This window comes from Melopsittacus undulatus, chromosome 12 (assembly GCF_012275295.1).
Source record: "Melopsittacus undulatus isolate bMelUnd1 chromosome 12, bMelUnd1.mat.Z, whole genome shotgun sequence".
In the NCBI taxonomy this organism is placed as follows: Eukaryota; Metazoa; Chordata; class Aves; order Psittaciformes; family Psittaculidae; genus Melopsittacus; species Melopsittacus undulatus.
This window is the reverse complement of record NC_047538.1, coordinates 13,253,469-13,270,895: the sequence shown is the minus strand read 5'-3', so window position 1 is coordinate 13,270,895 and position 17,427 is coordinate 13,253,469. Positions and strand designations below refer to the sequence as shown.

Below are 17,427 nucleotides of genomic sequence, written 5' to 3'. Positions count from 1 at the left end.
CAGCACCAAGCAGTGAAGCAAGATGGCAGTGAGAAAGAGGAGTGCTGTGAGCTCCCTGGTGGTGGGTCCAGGCCTGCATGGCAGGCAGACTTCACTCCCACTGAATCCTACCCCAGCAGTAGCTCCCTGCAGAAGCTTAAACCAGTAACTGCAGGATTAGAGGGTGGCAAACACAGTGACTTCATTATTGATAACCATCGAAGCCATGCTCAAAAGGAATGATTGCTCTCAGATGTGACTTGGATTTCCTCCGGCACACTCCCCTGCACCCTTAGCAGAATTTAAATTATCTCTGTTGAATTTACATTGTATTGTTGCTTGTATCTGGTTGGTTGGCAGGCATAGCTTAGGTTGTAAAGTACCAGTCATTTAAAAACAGTTTTGCCATCACAAAAGCAGAGATGTGTTTTTAAGAATGGGTCCTATTCTGTGAATGATCACTAGGTGAGACAGGAGAAGAAATCTAAGTCTTTTGTGCCTAAGTAGATGAAATTCAGTATTTTAAGTATAATGCAGTCACTGCATACCTCTGTTGTCCTCAGTCCCTGTGGAACTGCCCATCTTAACTGTTCAGATAGCCCAAAACTGTGTGTCCTCCCTTGGTTTCTTAAGGAGTTGCATCTGATGTATTTAAATTATTCAAGTGCCTGATGTTCTTAACAACTTAGAAGCATTTGTCCACTATAGTAGGGCTAATTTTTAATTTATTTTTCTAAACACATCTATCCAAAATGATGGTAGGCTTTTATATTCACAGCAGGGAGCATTGGGAGGTTTAAATGTCCCTTTAATCACTAAGGATGTAATAAAAACAAGAAGAGTTCTTTGAGCTGCAGAGTGTTACCCAGGGAAAAATCTACTCTAGAGCTTACAAATGTGGGCTGAAGAGACAAACTGGGCAATAAAATCCACAACTATGGACCAAACCGGCTAAAAGTTGGTCTGTAGCTGCCCATCAGGAGTTGAGACTTGGAGGGGGGAAAAGGCCATTCAGCACCTCTGCAGCCATAAGAGCCAGGTCATAAACATTTCACTGGGTAGGGGGAGGGAGCCGTGGGTCTGTGATCCTGCCTGGAGCTTGTACCCTGGCCTGTGACTGCAACAAAGAATGAGTATGAGCAATTTGCCTATGTAAGAAGAATGGGGAAGTAAAAAATCTGGGCAGATTAGGGATTACAGGGAAAGGTGGTGGCTGTGACTGATGATATCAGTTCATGTACATTTGCATATGAGTGTATGTATATGTGTATAAATATCGAAGTACTTCTGTATGGATGTTAAAGCAGAGCTGTTTGCTGCCTGTTTTCTAAGGCTGGTCCCTTATTGCTCCTGATGGAGAACGGTGGGTTCTGGCAGGGATGCTGTCTCCCCAGGTGCGGGGAGGAAGAGAGCCTTCCCATGCAGGAGAGGAAAGGCAGAGCTCAAACGGTGCTGCTTGGCCCTTTCCTGTACTGTGTGCCTCTTGCTGTTGTAAAGTCCTTTCAGTATGTATTTTTTGTGGATTTGAGTGGGACGGTGCTGAGCCCTGTCTGGGAAACACAATGAGCCGGCAGGAAAACATCGTACCTAACATCAGGAGTCTGAAAACTTGAAAGAGCTCCAGACAGAAGTATTTTGCATTTGACTCTGGACTGTAGCCTTTGAGGCCAAACTCAGTCTTAGTGTTAAGTGGCTGCTAAGCATTTCCCTTCTTGTCCTAATGCTGACTGCTGGGAGAAGGGTGCATATTCCAGCAGGGCTGCAGGAGGGCGGATATGATAAAGGGGAGACGGAAGAGTGTCCTCTTTAGTTCAGGAGCACAGCTTTGTGGCCAGATACTTCAATTCACAACCCTGCAAGTGGAAAAGCCTTGTGTCAAACTCATAATGTGCAACTTTTCATTTACACGAGCCACTTTCACACATTCCCTTCCAGAACAGCCGAAATGCAGCCTCTTTGGAGCGGGCAGAGGCATGTGGCCCGTCCCCACAGCACACTGTGCCTGGGTCCAGGGATCCTGTGGTGAATTAGCGTTGAGCTGCTACCAAGAGGCCCTCTCCAACCGTTTTGTTTTGCCAAATGTGATTTTCGCTTTTTGAGAGCACAGGGTAGATTTGAGGGTGATACAATTTGGGCTCAGCATGGGGTTTTCATGCCTACTGAGGTCTGCCTTCTTCATGTTCCCAGGGTAGGAGCATCTGCATGGCAGTGCACATGGAACATGTCTGAAGACATCAGACAACTTTTCCCAGATTAAAGGCTATAAAATCCAACCATAAGGAGAAGGGGGAAAGGTGCCATTTCCCATCATCAGAAGTAAATGCTATGTTGTATGAGCTGCCATAAGGAACTGGGTAGGAACTGTTCCTTATGCTATTACATGATGGGAAATTACATGTACTACTACTTCTTCAGAGGATCTCAAAACATTCTGTAGGCTTTTATCATTCCTGTAGTCACCCACAGAGACTTACTCATACAGCTGCTCAAATTCAGGTTGTGCCCATGCTGCCAGAGCTTAGCTGCTCTGTCCTGACCAACCCTGCTGCACTCCCTCGGTCAGCTCCATGCTATCTGAGGACCTGCACTTCGATTTCCTTTTCTTCTGTGTGAGATGTTGGTCACTTACAAGCAGTCACATGCTTCAAGGCTGGCACGGCTTTAGGAGCGATAGCTTCATCAGGCCTTTTCTCTGGAAAACCCAGCTTTTCCCAATGGCCCTGTGTGTGTAATCAGGCCCAGTTTACTCTGCAGTGAGCTGACACTGTATTAAAGGGGCAGGTTGGTGGATTCTGAAGCCCTCTAGAGAGTTTGAGGTTGCTTCATATTTTTAAGTATGGAAGTAAGTAGCTATAGTGTAGGGCTATAGACTTTTGTTCTGTTAATGACATGCTGTCTTTCCACATTTTCAGTATTTGTTGTGTTGCAGATGGCAGAGTATCCTTCATAAAGAGTTGCCAAGATGCTCTGGGACTGTGGCCTATGTGTGCCAGGTGGGAATCTGCTAAATGAGTCACATTTAAATGGCAGTAAGGCTATCCTCATGTTTGGAGGGGGGTTTATCTTCAGTGCAGTTTGCACTTCACATTGCTTTCTCCTGCTTGTGCAAACTCAGGCAAACAACACTGCTTCACTTACTCAGTTTTATTAAAGCTTACACAGAAATGCTTCCTCACAACCGTGTGCTCAGAGGGAAGCTGCAGGGACTGGATTACTGGCTACTGCACCAAGTGCTAGTATACGTGAGCAATAATCCAAGACTGTTTCTTTCCAAAGACTACTCTTGCATTTCAGCAGTCTCCCAATAGCTTCATGCCTCACACTTGAGCTTGCTCTCAGGGCAGAATGTCCTGGAACTATCCTGGGATTTCTGCTGGACAGAGGTGGTGCGGTGTCCTGCACAGCCGCTTGCAGACTCAGATCCTGAGCCTCCTGCTAGCTGACATGTTACCTGTTCTGGAACTGAGAGCCCCAGACACCAGCCAGAGATGGTGAGATCATCACCCAGGAGGATATGTGCGTAGACCAGTTCCCTATAGGGCCCTCTTGAGAGTTAAGGGTTAAAGCTTCACTTAAGGTGAGAAAAGTGCCAGAAAACATTTGCCTTACTACAAATCCCAGAGGGGAATGTTTCTTTCCAATCACCTCCTCAAAGAGATGCAAAGCAAAACTTCTTGGCCTCTGCTTTTGTCATCACACATCCTCTCCCTTCTGCGCTGCCCTACTTCATCCCCTTCAGCACAGGGGGAGAGCCTACTGTTAGAGCTAGGCACAGCAGGATTTTTACCTGCTGCTGTAAATGAGCTTGGAGCAGACCTGTGTATGTCACTGACACACATGTCAGATCCACTATCTCTCCCATCCCTTTCCATACCCCCAGCCTCCAATTTGCCAGTGAATTGTTACACACCAGCATGTCCACCTCTGGCTTCCCAGCAAACTGCCTGAGGGCACTCCATGGACAGACCGACAGGAGAGTAATGTGCTAAATTCCTCCTTTGCTAGTGATTAATTTCATGGGAATTGCTCTTGTTAGCCACACTTTCCAGCAGTAGTAACAAATTCACTTTTTTGTTGTCCCTTTTAAAACCTTTCCAGTGCAACTGGAATGGCTGGGAGAAAGCTAGTTGTCAACTGGTCATGGGTAATTAATGACTCCACCTTCCCCATCAATCAGCTGGGGAAAGCCAAAAGGATTTGAGTACTTGTAGCAAATGTGTGTTCTCTAGACATGCTGATAGGCAGTGTGCAAATGAAGTGGCAGCAGGAGACCATCTCATACCTTTCCCTGGAAGAAGCAGTATGTCATGATACACATCCCACACTCTTGTCAGGTGAAGTCTGAAATTGCCAGTGCTGCTGCTGTTGTGCAGTTTCTAACTGTGTGGGATGCTGATCCATCGCTGCTAGCATGAATCTGACCCAATTTTTGTTCTATTTTTTCTTCTCAGATTCTGATCATGGTTGTCTTTTTGACATTCTGCAATTAAAATACTAGCATTAGAAAAGCAGGACATGATGGGGGGCAGATTTGATGCTGGCTTTCCCTTTGTGACAGAGCAGAAAAGCATTTCTGCATCCTGTTTTGTTTTTGTTTGGTAGTAGCAGTGTAAGTACAAGCAGAGGAGATTTGACCTTTATACTGTGTTCAGCTTACCTTTTCCTTTCCTATTTACATTTTGACAATGTAATAAATTATCTCCAGTTGAGCTATAAGTTGATGTTCTTCCAACACATGATAGTTCTCTCCTCAGTGGTGCTGAGGCTCCTTGGCTCTGGGTGACCCTAAGTTAGCTGAAAGAGAAGAGCCTGCGGTCTTCTGTACTACCCAGTAGTTTTAAAGGGATGTCAGGGAGGGTGGATGTGGTTCTTTACAGGTGGAATTCAACATACTACTGAAAGAGAGACAGTCCCTCTTCTGATTGAACTCCTTTGTCCTCTTTGCATGTCCTTGCATTGCCTGCTCCAAAAGGCAGTAAAAACAGAACAAAAGGGGTGTTGATTGGGTCTGACTAAATAAATTCAGAATATATTTTGCATGTCACTGACAAAAAATGTTTATTGGAAGCAAAACTAGAAGGAATCAGCTGCAGCCTTACAGCAAGCTCCTAAATTTGCTGTGCAGGATCCAACTCTGGCCCATTGAGACTGATATCCTGCTTTTGACTGCCAACTTCTGAACATCATTGACCTGTAAATGTTAGTATAGCCATTTCTGTATGTGAAGGCGTAGAACATGGTGTTAACCCAGGTGTAGGGGCTGTTTTGTGCCCTGAGCAGGAGACTTGATTGCTGTCTCTTAGCACTTGTAAGCACTTATAAGTACAAAAGCTAATGGTCACACTTCCAGAATAAACTAATTAAGGGAAAACGTTCAAGTCCTTCAGTTTCTGCTCAGTCTTCCTTCAGTAAGAGCAATGCCTTGAACAAAGCCTAAAACCAGTGCCTGACCCACCCTGAGACTTTTGAATCCTGCATTAGCCCTGAAAGGTGCCAGCCGGAGGAGCTGGGTGCCAGTAAAAGGATACCCTAGCAGGGCTGAGCTGAACAGGTACTGCATATATAAAGCAGCCTCAGTCCTGAGCTTCAGAACAGATGTGGTGCAGTGCCCTGCTGCAGAAAAACAGTGCAGTAGGAGAATTAACTGTGCAGTCAGGGGCTGTGAGTGCAGAGATTGGGTAGGTAAGTAATGTTGTATCATCAAACGTGTTTGTGTTAGTGGAGAAGGCATCTGTTGGTGAATGAATGCATTGCTGCAGCATCCCAGTTGTGAGAGCAAACTTTACTTAATCACCCACTTGGGAAGGAGCAAGCTCAATACAGTCCTGATTCTGATACCAGAAATCAAGAGTTATTCTGTACTTTGGCAATGAAATGTATATCAAACCCATGGAATAGCCAGAAGGAATGTTCTTCCTGCTTACTGCTGAAGGGATTTTTTTTTTCATTTTGTAGGTGAGTCCAACTGATGGTTTTGGTCTTGTCTCTATTTGTTTAAAAGTGCGTTAGCAGTAAATCAAAGTGCATTTCCCCTATAGGGTTTCCTGTATGTCAAAGCCATGTTAATTCTCTTTGATTTTCTTCCCTTAGCCCCAGCCATTGCTGCAGATCCTTCCTCTCTTTGTCCCTTTGGACATCAAAGGATAGCAAGGGGACAGCCCTGGCCAGAAGCTCCTCCCTACTCATTAGCCTCCATAAAACAGGAACTCACCTTGGCTAGCTGTGCTTGGAGTCCCATCCTCATCCTGGTCACTCTTGACACTGGATCTCAGAAGGAAGGGCTTTTGCTTGCTTCAGGAAATCAGACCTGCTTTTGAACTGGACTATTTTGGCACTCCTAGTAAGAACTTTGGTGGCTCTCCTGGCCGTGCAAGCTCCTAGACTCCACAGTACATGGCAAAATGCAAGCGTTACCAGGTAAGTAAAGGACTCCCTCCTTTTCCTTACTATGTGGAAAGATCCTAGACTTATGCCAAGTGTGCACAGTCATTCTAGAAAGAGAACAAGTGCTCCAGAAACATTACCAGCATTTATAGTAGTGAGTGTGTGGCTGGAGAGCATTTATAAAATGGGTGGGTTTGGTAGGAATGGATGAGAAATTGTGGGTTTGAGTGTTATTTGTGAGCTTTGAAAGACCTTTCAGAAGGTAGTAAAGGTTTACGCACAGTTGTGCCCAAAACTCGCTTGTCTGTCACAGTGATTGTTCACTGAAGGTTAGAGCTGTTATCTGTATGTTGTCTGCAAAGTTCCTTCAAGTTGAAGGCCACAGAAGGTTTGGAAACACTTGTTATACTCCAAATAGTGGTTCTGATACAAACTATTTGCTTTTTGTTTTTTTCTCTGCCCTTTGAAAGCAGGCATACCCCCCTCTGCCAGCTTCATGCCTAAACACAAGAATTTCCTGATTTCCTTAGGGTTTTCTTTATGTTTTACTTATCAGTCCATTTCATAACATGCTGTTAACCTCTTCTGTGTGTGGCATGATCAAACTGCACACAGTGACAGATGGGCATTGGGAAACAACTATTTACCTAGATTGTCTGTGTACGTTAGAGTTGGCTGGGTATTCTCAACTTCATTTCTATACCTCTGCAAGATGTTGTTTCAGTCCTTAGCAAAATACATCAGATAATTTCCATCGTTACTGTTGTTTTGGGTTTTCATAAAGCAGTCCACACTGCATTGATCTGATTCCTAATGAATTCTGCCACTTCAAAAAAATTTTGAGTTGAAAAGCAAATAAGCAACAATGAAAAATATAAACTGTATTATGGTATCTTACTATGTTAAAGATTGCAGCTATTGCAGAAGTCACCTCATTTTCTTACTGAGTTGTTTCTAGTGTATGACCCCATAAGGCGGAAATATTCAAGGTGATGACTGGGTGCATTTGAGACGTGAAACAATTGTATTTGTAGAAGCACCATACTTTGGTTACTGCCAAAACGCTTTCTGAGAAATGAGATTCCCTCCAGAGGGTTGGGGTGTCTCTATTTATAAGATGAGAGAACATGGGGGTTTTTTTGATTGTTGGTGAGATTAGTTTCTCAGGTAGCTTTATATACTGATGTGCATTTCTTCCCTGTGGGCACTGCACAGCTGTCAGTGACTCCCTCACTCAGAAGATAACAGCAACAAATATAATAATAAGTGGTTTTAGTGAAGGTAAGCAGCATACCTTTTGCCTTGTTGGAGCTTTCCCACTATTGCAAACCCCAGCCCATATAGGTTTGGTAGGCTGCAACAGATTTTCTGATCTAACATTGTCCCAGTTATTGACAATTGAGGGGCTGCTTTAGGTGAGTGGATTATACTCAAGCATCTCCTATCCAAAGATCGTATTCCCCCTGCAAGCATTACCAAATTGTCTCTCATTTCTTTTTCTCTTCACCTCCAAGACAGGAAAGAGATATGCACAGCCTAGATGCAGAAACTGAAGGACAAGCTGCTCATATTTGCATAAGGACTTTGCACGCATGCACTTTTCCATGCATATTTGCATGGAAGAGATTAAAGGTCTCTTAATTTTCAGTGTCTTTGTTACAGCAGCAGTCTTCTTCTTCAATCTCATCTTGGCATAAGGAATACTTTTTAAAGTGTGCCACATGCAGTGGCACCACAATTATAATAATGCTTTTAAAATAGATCTGAAATTATTGCAAAATATTTAAATCTCTTTCAAATAGTACTTAAAAGCTGAGTTACAGAGAAGAGGAAACAATAGAAGTACAGCTTTAACAAGTTTGGTTCAGTGCTTGGACACTCTGCCACAAACCTTTTTTGCTGTAATTCCAACATACAGGCATCATTGTGGGGGAGATGTGTGTATGAGTCTTGCCATTAGTTACACAGGCACAAAGTAGGAGTGAATTTGAAGTGCCTTGCAAGCCAGCCTCTGGCTGTGCAAAGAAAATCCAGAGTGGATCCTACAAATGGATCTGTCACTGCAGAATCCTGCTGAAGCCAATTGCACATGAGTGTGGATCCATTAACAAGCTCACACCACTGCTGGGGTCCAGATCCCATGCAAACTGTTAATGTCCTGTTTTTCAGCCTCAGACTGCACACAAAACCTGCAGGCAAAAGGCATTAACTGCATTTTAGGATCTTTGTTGCAGTGTTTATTGTATGCACAGCTCTTTTTCCCTGTCTGCTGTAGTGTTTCACTCTTACAAGTGAATTGTGGATTCATTCTGGTAAACAACAGATTATAACATCTGCCTTTTGATTTTTAATTCAGTGTTGAACTCCTTTCACTTCAGTTCCTCTTGATTTCATTGGAAGTCTGCCCTCCTAAGGACTCATTTAATGGCATTGGAATTTGCTTAGAAAATCTTAATGCTGAAATTCATTTGGGGAAGGAGCGAGCATCTGTCTAGCTAAGCAAAATCTGTTTGCATGTATCTGTGACTGGATGACTCCTGTGGGAAATCAGCCCAATTTTATTGTAACTCCTTTTGATACATGTGCTGCATTGAGCTACCGAATGCATGGTCTCATGGCAGCTTTCATGTCTTTGCAAGAGGATATGGGGGAAGCTTTAGTAAGAAGATGTTAACAAGCTAATCTTGGTGAGCAAACTAGGTGTCACTTCTTAGCCAGTTCATTAATGTTGGATCAAAGCAGAGAAAAGGGTAGAGGATATATTTTTTTAAATGCCTAAAGACCTTCACAAACTGACGAAATTACATTTAAATGGTTTGGGGCTTTTTTTTTTTTACTTCTTAAATACTGTTTTTACTTCTGAAAGAACCCCTTAGACTCACACTGGGTTGTTTTTGTGGAAAGATACTGCTTCCTGAACAAAAGCTGATTTCTCTGGAAATAGTTGTCTACTTTTCATGCTTGTTCTTTTGAAGATGTTACTCGGAAAAGCTGTAACGAGGTGAAAATTCCCTTATTTCTGTTATGTTCTGAATAAGATCTCTGTCAGACTGAGAGGCAGAAAAGTGCCTCTCTTCTACACCAATAGCGGTGCATGGCTTTTAACACCTCACCCAGTGCAAGTGGCCTGCTGGCACTGCAGTGAGCACAGCACTGCTGCTCTGAGCGTCCCTGTGTCTGGCAGGGTTATCAGTACCTGGCTGGGTCTGCAGGGCAGTGTTTGTGAAGCCCTACTGGGTATGAAATCAGGCCATCAGAAGCTATACCAGGTCATGTTTTCACCTAAAATTAAACTGTGGCAGCATCAATCTTGTGTGTGTTACAATACAGTTAAAAATGCCTATAGGAGGTTTTAGATCCCAACAGCTTTACAGAGGTGGTGGGTGCCACCAACACCAGAATGTTCCTCCAGAATAGTTTCCCAGGACCATAGTTAGTCAGAAAGTGCAGGCATATTGCAGGCAGCACCTCTGAAGTGCTGTGATGTGTTACTGCAGAGGCACCTTCCACCGCTGTCACAGGCTCCTCAGTGCTCTCCATCTCCAAGTCCAGTACAGACCAGCCATCCTCTTTCCAGAATGTTACATGGTCTGGCTCTGTCACCTCCCTCTCTCCTTGCCTTCTCTTAGATTTGGGTCTCTTGTCTCTCCCTTCTTTGTCCTTTGGAGAGATTTTTCACCTCTGCTACCACCTACCTGTCATTTTCTCCCATAACCCACTGATACACTTAAAATCTTCAGTCTTTTCATCACTCATTCTGCTCTCTTGGTAAAATGTTTTGTGTAGCCCTGATCAGGAATGAAGTGGGTTATGGCTGCCTGCCAGCGTGAGTTTTGGGAGAAAGTCAGGTTGAGTTTGTGCAACACATAAATCTTTGCAAAATAATTTATCAGCTAAAACCAAACCTGCTGGAGAAGCCTTTTTGCCTTCTGAGCCTGCTAAATAACAGAAAGGCTTAGATAAAACATAATGGCTTTTCTGCAAGAGGTTTGTTGTGGTGCAGACTCTCTACTTCTCTGCAGCACCTGGGATCTTCATGGGTAAAATCATGGCATTCAGCTCCCTGAGCTGAACCAGTGTGGTACACTGCATGGTAGTTTGGGGCCGAGATGTACTGTGGCCAGACAGGAAGAGTGATGGACAGATGCACAGACCCCATCTTACAACAGTGTGTGAAATTCAGGGAGCTGGCACTGGGGGATACTGGGAGGGCTGTTGTGGGTGTTGTGTCTCAGGGCCCTGGCCCTGAGCAGAAGCTGTTTCATGTCATCTCTCCTCCTGCCCATCTGAAGTTACTATTTTCTCCTTCTCTTGGTAGACATGAAAGTGCCATGTGAGGCCCTTCCTTCCCCCAGCCTGGAGCACTACCCACAGAGCTCCATTGTGGTCACCCTTGAGGACATGGATCTCTGGATGAAGTTTCATCAGATAGGAACTGAGATGATCATCACCAAATCGGGCAGGTGAGGGGAGCAGGACAGCTGTCCACACCACAGCTCTCCAGGCTGTTGTCAAAATCTCATGTTTTGAATGGTGACCCTTCGACTAGTTTTGTAGCTAACTGTGCACATCTCCCTGCCCCAGACAGAGGAACTGTGCTTTCAAGGATGTCATAGTAGTCCAAACTGTGAAGTGCAAAAGGTCACTGTGTGGCTGATGTGCTGAGAAAACTTCTGTACTCTTATCTCGCCACTTAACACTGATGTTCTTCCTGTCCCTAGGAGGTTGCTCAGGATGGTGCCCTGAGCTTCTTTTGCCTCAGTCACAGGCAGCAGGAGTTGGGCAGTAAATACCTGTGTTTGAGGCTGCATTTGCAGACAAGAACATGGTGTAGAGTAGTAATGATCTGTGTGTGCAGACTCTTCTGAAATTCAAATGAGTCATGCATTGTGGAGCTTGCAGTGAAAGAATATGAAGTTGTGAGATTGTAATGTAGTATGTCAAAGCTGCTGTGAGCTAAAATAATCCCTTTGGATAGGAAGGTAGGTGTCAAAGCTTTTTTGCAGAGTCAGAAGATGAAAGTGGTGGCAGGGAGTACTGGAACAGAAAGCTAGATGTGCTCTTATACGAGAGCACGTTTTCTACCCACGCTAGAAAAGGCTCTAATCTATCCTCCAGGTCTGTGATAGCTGCAGAAGGCTTGGAACTAGGTGCAAATTCCCAATACTTTCTTTTAAGTTTCCCACTGTTGTGTTATAGGAATCAGAAGAACAAAAGCAGCAACAGTGTCAGGCCTTCAGTGACTGCTGCCCTGCTAGTGCCTACTCTACCTAAACCCATAGGACTATACATCAGTAAGACAGATAAATGTTCAGTAGGTGGCCTTTAGAATTATGGCTACCAGAATTTTGCACAGTAAACATGACATGCTTCTTGATCATGAGACAGTAGCCACTTTATAGAGAAATCCTTACACTGTCCATTTCATTTCTCCTTCAGACGAATGTTTCCACAATGCAAAATCAAAGTCTCTGGCTTAATCCCTTATGCCAAGTACCTCATGCTGGTAGATTTTGTGCCAATGGACAACTTCAGGTACAAGGTGAGTGCTTTATATAATAGAATTGATGCTGTCCTTCCATCTTTGTTAGAAGTAGATTAATCTTTATGCTTCACTGGACAGGCTGATAAATAAATTGTCTTTGAGCAAAGTGCAGAAGTAATTGGTGGATCTTATCCCTCTCTTGAGCTTATTTGTCAGTTTTGCTGGGGGAGCAGCTGGAAAGGTAACTGATTTTTACTCCAAGTGGTACAATTTTAATCATGATTAATATCAGACTTCTCTGGCAGCTGCTGGGAGAAATGGAGGAAGAATGAGGCTTAAAATGGGAGCTCTTTTGTTAACAGGATCATAGCTCTTAAGAGAGAATCTGCTACTTGTGCTTCAGAGGAGGCCACTAAATTGACAGTGAAGCCAAGCTGCTGGGGTTTTCCTGTAATGAGAGTAGGTTTTTGTTTTAAGCTCTAGATTTCTGTCTTTCCCTTCACAGTGGAATAAAGATCAGTGGGAAGTTGCTGGAAAAGCAGAGCCCCAGCTCCCTTGTCGCACCTACGTCCACCCAGATTCCCCAGCTCCTGGCAGCCACTGGATGAAAGAACCTGTCTCCTTCCAAAAACTGAAGCTCACCAACAACACTCTGGATCAACATGGGCACGTAGGTTGTAGCTGGCCTTTGTGTTGTGCTGTCTTGGAATTCCTTACAGATGGATGTTACAGGGTGTAAGTGAGATTTGTGAGAGATTAGATCATGTGGAAATTTAAATATATTCAAGTGCCCTTGTGCCCTCTTAACTACCTGTTAGGGAAGGCTTTAGTCTGTGCTGTTACTGTGCTGTAAAGGCATGGTGGAGACACTAGTCACAGGCAGGCATCCCTGGTTTGAAATGAGTGTCTTGGGAGCCCCCACAGAAGACTTTGCACAGTGTGTTGGCAGTGATTGCACATGGAAACTTTCTCCTATGTCTCCAGATCATCCTGCACTCCATGCACCGTTACAAGCCTCGCTTCCACATTGTGCAGGCAGATGACCTCTTCAGTGTTCGCTGGAGCATCTTCCAGGTCTTCAGCTTCCCTGAGACTGTCTTCACTTCCGTTACTGCCTACCAGAATGAGCAGGTACAGAGTGCAAGTACTGCTTTTGGACAAGTTGCTAAATACTATCCTTAGAGATCTTGTAGAGTGAGGTGTCTCTTTCCGAGCTACTCACCCTGGGTGGCTACAGTGGACAGTGGGAAGAAATAGGCACATTATGGTTCCTGTGGAAAACATCTTTTCTGTGATGAGATGAATCATGCATCGTAAGTATTGTGTGCTGCCAGTGATTAATAGAACCCTAAATGAAATAAAAAGTACGGGCAAAAGTCCAGATACAGATACTGACCCTATACATTTCTGTAGTCAGGTGAATTCCACTCAAATTCCTCCTGGCCCTGGCAAAAAGTAATTAATCTCTGTATGTCAGTTCCTAACAAATAATGGGAGAGCTCAGGTACTGTGGCAAGGGCCCTCAGATAAGCTCTTGAGATAGGTAGTGATGTGAAGGTCTTGAAACAGTCAGTAACCCAACCAGTCACCATGAAACTGAATCTTGTTCCTTTTATTTTAAGATTACAAAGCTGAAGATTGACAACAACCCATTTGCTAAAGGTTTCCGTGAGCATGGGAAGAACACGCGAAGGTAAATTGTTTTTTCATCTTTATAACTGGACTTCACTTGTGAAATATACTCAAGAACATTGTGCAAACTGGGCCACCTATCTCTGCAGAGCCTGCTGGGTTGTGCACACTGCACTTGCCTGTGTCTGGGAATGATGTCCTCCTGTGCAGCCTCCCCCCAGGAGACTTGGGGTGTGGGAGAAGATACAGGATCTCCTACAGAAATGTGGGAGGTGTGACAAATATGAGACCTGCATTTCCTTGCAAGTTGGAGTTAGGCTGGGTCTGACATGAGAATAGCAGTGATAACAGGAGTCCACAGCAGATCACTAGGCCTGTTTAAGATCAGCTTGATTCTGACATTTGGAGGTCCCTCATCTCCTTTCCCTGTGTGTGGAAAAGCATCTCTTTCAACAGGAGACTTTGTCTGCAAGAGGGAAAATGGACACTGGTATCAGTGAGATCTTCTCTCTGGTCTGAGGGCAGCCAGTGGATGAGATGAGAAAAAAAGCTTAAATGCAACCATAGACTGGCAATAGAGAAGGAAAAAACTGCTTTTTTTCCAAGCAGAAAATGTTACAAAAATATCTTAGATTCTGTTTTGTATTACTTTATGCTTGAAAAAAAATCTCATTTCCTGATAAAAAAAGCCAAAACTGAGTCTTTTTTACTTCAATTTTGAAAATGTTGTGGATAATTTCTGACAAAGCTTAGACTCATTTTACAGTTAGGAAAAAGCTGCTTTCAAGCAGAAGACCCACCCTACTATACGTGTACCTATGTGCATAGTATGTATATCCAGCATCGGACTATACTTCCAAACAGTACCAAAACTCTGGTGCTGAGTTTCCACGTTGATTGTGCGTTTTGTACAAACATGAAGCAGGGAGCTCCTTCACCAGTGTATCCCCAGCACTCTGCAGGATGAGGGCTCTCCACAGATGGCAGGCAGTACGGCTAGCCCTGTAATTCCACTATGGTACGTGTATTCCCCATGAGCCTGTCAGGGTGCTTTGCTAGGAGAGGTGTAACACACTGAGTCAGGGAGGTTCATCACATTTTTGTCTTCCAGGACTTGTCCAGCATCCCTCATGTATTTGTCTAGGCAAACAGCTTACATACAAGCTACCCCCATGTCTTGTTTCTTTCCAGGGAAGGACGAGCCAAATGCCAGAAGCCTAGTCCAGCCAAGGGCCAGAAGAGGAAGCTACCTGAGGAAAAGGAGTCTGGTGCAGAGGAACGTGGTAATATCGATCACAACAAACCCAGAGAATGATTTCCAGCAGCGCCTGGGCAGCAGGAAGGAAAAGAAACAGCAACATAGCCCCCTCTATGGGGAGAGTGGCCTGTGTGGAGTCCCTACAGAGTGCTGTGTATGGCTCTGAGCCTCTGACTCTTGGTCTGGAGTTGATCCACAGGAGAATCCTCACACGTCACTTGTCATTACTGACTCCTCATCAGCTCTCTCATCAGCCTCCCAGCCTGGCTGTGCTTTGTGACCATGTATGATAGCAGGCTGTGCTTTCATAACATTTCAATAGTGACATGAGATTGCATTGCTTTCTTGGTTCTCCTCAGTGTGCCAGCAGTGCTGTTTGTGCAGCTGGGTTGGGATGCAGATGTGGGAACTGATACTGCTGAAAAAAAAAACAAAACCAAACCAAAACCAACCAAAACAAAACCCAAAAAAACCAACAAAATCCAACTTGACTGCTTGTTAGTTTGCTTTTAGGCTTCACCTTTCCTTGCTCTAGTTCACAGTGCTGCTTGCAGTAGCATAACCAAGGAGAGAGGACAGAGCAGGACTGAATACAATGTAAGGGAAGAAGGAAGCTGGAAAGTGCTAAGACAGTCACTTAAGACAGTATGACTGCAGAAGAGGCATTAGTGCATTTTCTTCCACCATCCTGCGACCAGTGCAGCTGCCAACAGACCATTGTGAGCTCTGGCTTTCTCTTCCCCCTTTTCATTCTTTTTTCTGTTCTTTCTTTTCCCTGCTGTGAGTCAGATTTTGAGAAAGATGAGAATGTGGATGTGAAGGAAGAGAGTAACCCTGTGGTGGTCAGCAGTGGATACCCCTTCTGGGTCTCAGAGCAGAACAGCAGCCATGCCTTTCCTGCAGCATCCCCAGTGCCCGCTGACCAGAGGGAGGGTCCGGCCAGAGAGCAGCAAGTGCCTACGCCATCCTATCAGACATATCGGTGAGTCCCACCTCCTGGTGCTCATGTCCAAAGCCTCACTTCAACTGATGGGATTCCTCCTTTTCTACTGAGTAGTCCCTAAGAAAAACAGGCAGTGGGAATAGGGAAGGATGTCTTTCTGTTGGGCAGCATACCTGGGTGAGAGGTGCTAAATTAGCATGGAGATAGCTCCACAACAAAGCCTTTCTATGTTACTTCAAACCCACTGATTCTGGGCATACTCGTATGTAGCGCATTTTATTTCCTTGTCCTGAAATGCTCTCCCAGCCAGCTCTGTACTGCAGAGCCTGCCTGTCCTTTGGAGGAAGTGTGTTGGAGGAGTGGCAGGACTCCAGCGATTTTTCCCTCCTCCTTATCATTGCGAATTCAGGCATGAGTTATAGTGTGCCCTGTCTAGAACTGAGCCAGAACTCATCTACTCTGGGCTTACCTCCTCTGGCATTAAGATTTTCTCTGTAAGGGACATCAAGGTTTGGACTAAAATCCCCACTACCAGTGAGATGAAGCAGTAAGCAAGGGGAAGAAGGCATGCTAAAAATACATCCCCAGCCTTTCCCCAGGGGATCTGTGTGGGTTTTCAGTGGTTTCCCACTGCGGTAGGTTTGACTCCATCTTCTCTCTGCCCTCGGGGCTCAGGTTCCATGAAGCTGGGGACAACCAACAGCTTCCCACCCGCGATGCCACAACCTTGAACGACTTCCGGGCAAGGTGCCATGCCTTGGATCTCTCCACAGTGCCTGAGCACGACTCCAAACAGCTCCCAGAGGGCTTCACCAACCTGCCTGCTTTCCCCCCGCCTCTGCCTCCTCCCCAGGACTACACAGGAGTGGTGAACATGGCTCTAGACTCTGTTGGGAAACCCGGGGCCCGAGCACCCATGTACAGTCCCTACGGCACCGAGCAAGGCCTGGGCCAGTGGATGGTGCCTTCCCACAGCCAGTACAGGGCAATGAGCTACTCAGCCTTCTCCACAGAGTACAATACACAGGGGGCTCCAGGACATGCCCATGGGACCATGGCAGAGTGGAGCCAGTACCCTCTGTTCCCCTATGCCTGCTGGTGAACTGGGAGGACCCTTCCAATGAAAAAACTGAATGAAAACTGTAAATGAGATCAAATCTGCTCTGGGGTGTTGACCTTTTGAAGCCTTGCGTACACAAGGCAAAGAGGTATTGCTGCAAGCTGTAGCATGGGACACCTTCACTTCCTTGTCGCCTTGCACAACAACCCTCACTATGTTTCACAAGCAACAGCTAAACTGATGGCTGCTTGGCCATGGCACTGTGGGTCTGGCTGAATAAATGTGTTCTACAATGTTGGGGTTTTTTTTTCAGCAGGAGTAGGAAACTGCAGGAGCTCCAGAGCAGCATTTAAAGAGCTGATGAGCTCTCAGACCCAGCCTGTTTGCATCTCACATTTGGCTGTTTCCAGAATCTCTTCCTCCCAGGACTTGCATGCAAAAAGATAGAGGCTGAAGAGTTTCAGTAAACTGTCCATGTGGCCAAAAAGCTGTAGAGAATTATTGCAGAGATGAACAAAAGAAGCAATCCTGGTGTCCCCTTGAGCAGTTTCCTCACTTAGTATAGTCAAACTAAAGTTAGAGTCTTGCCTTTCTTCCAGCAGCATACAAGGGTAAAATGCACAACACCTGTGTCTGGAGTGCAGCAGTGGCTCATGCAGGCAGGGAAGAGTTTGTCCCATTCAGGA

The 17,427-nt window shown here is 45.0% G+C and overlaps 1 protein-coding gene across 1 annotated transcript; it reads left to right on the top strand.

Annotated features, from left to right (window-relative positions):
• Positions 1–6,246: 6,246 nt before the first annotated feature.
• On the top strand, positions 6,247–16,783 carry LOC101874012 (T-box-containing protein TBX6L). The gene is made up of 9 exons (XM_005147773.4): positions 6,247–6,396; positions 10,682–10,826; positions 11,803–11,905; positions 12,354–12,518; positions 12,833–12,979; positions 13,471–13,541; positions 14,672–14,763; positions 15,528–15,720; positions 16,357–16,783. The coding sequence occupies exons 1-9, from the start codon at positions 6,381–6,383 to the stop codon at positions 16,781–16,783; spliced, it is 1,359 nt and encodes a 452-aa protein (XP_005147830.1). The 5' UTR covers positions 6,247–6,380.
• Positions 16,784–17,427: the final 644 nt, after the last annotated feature.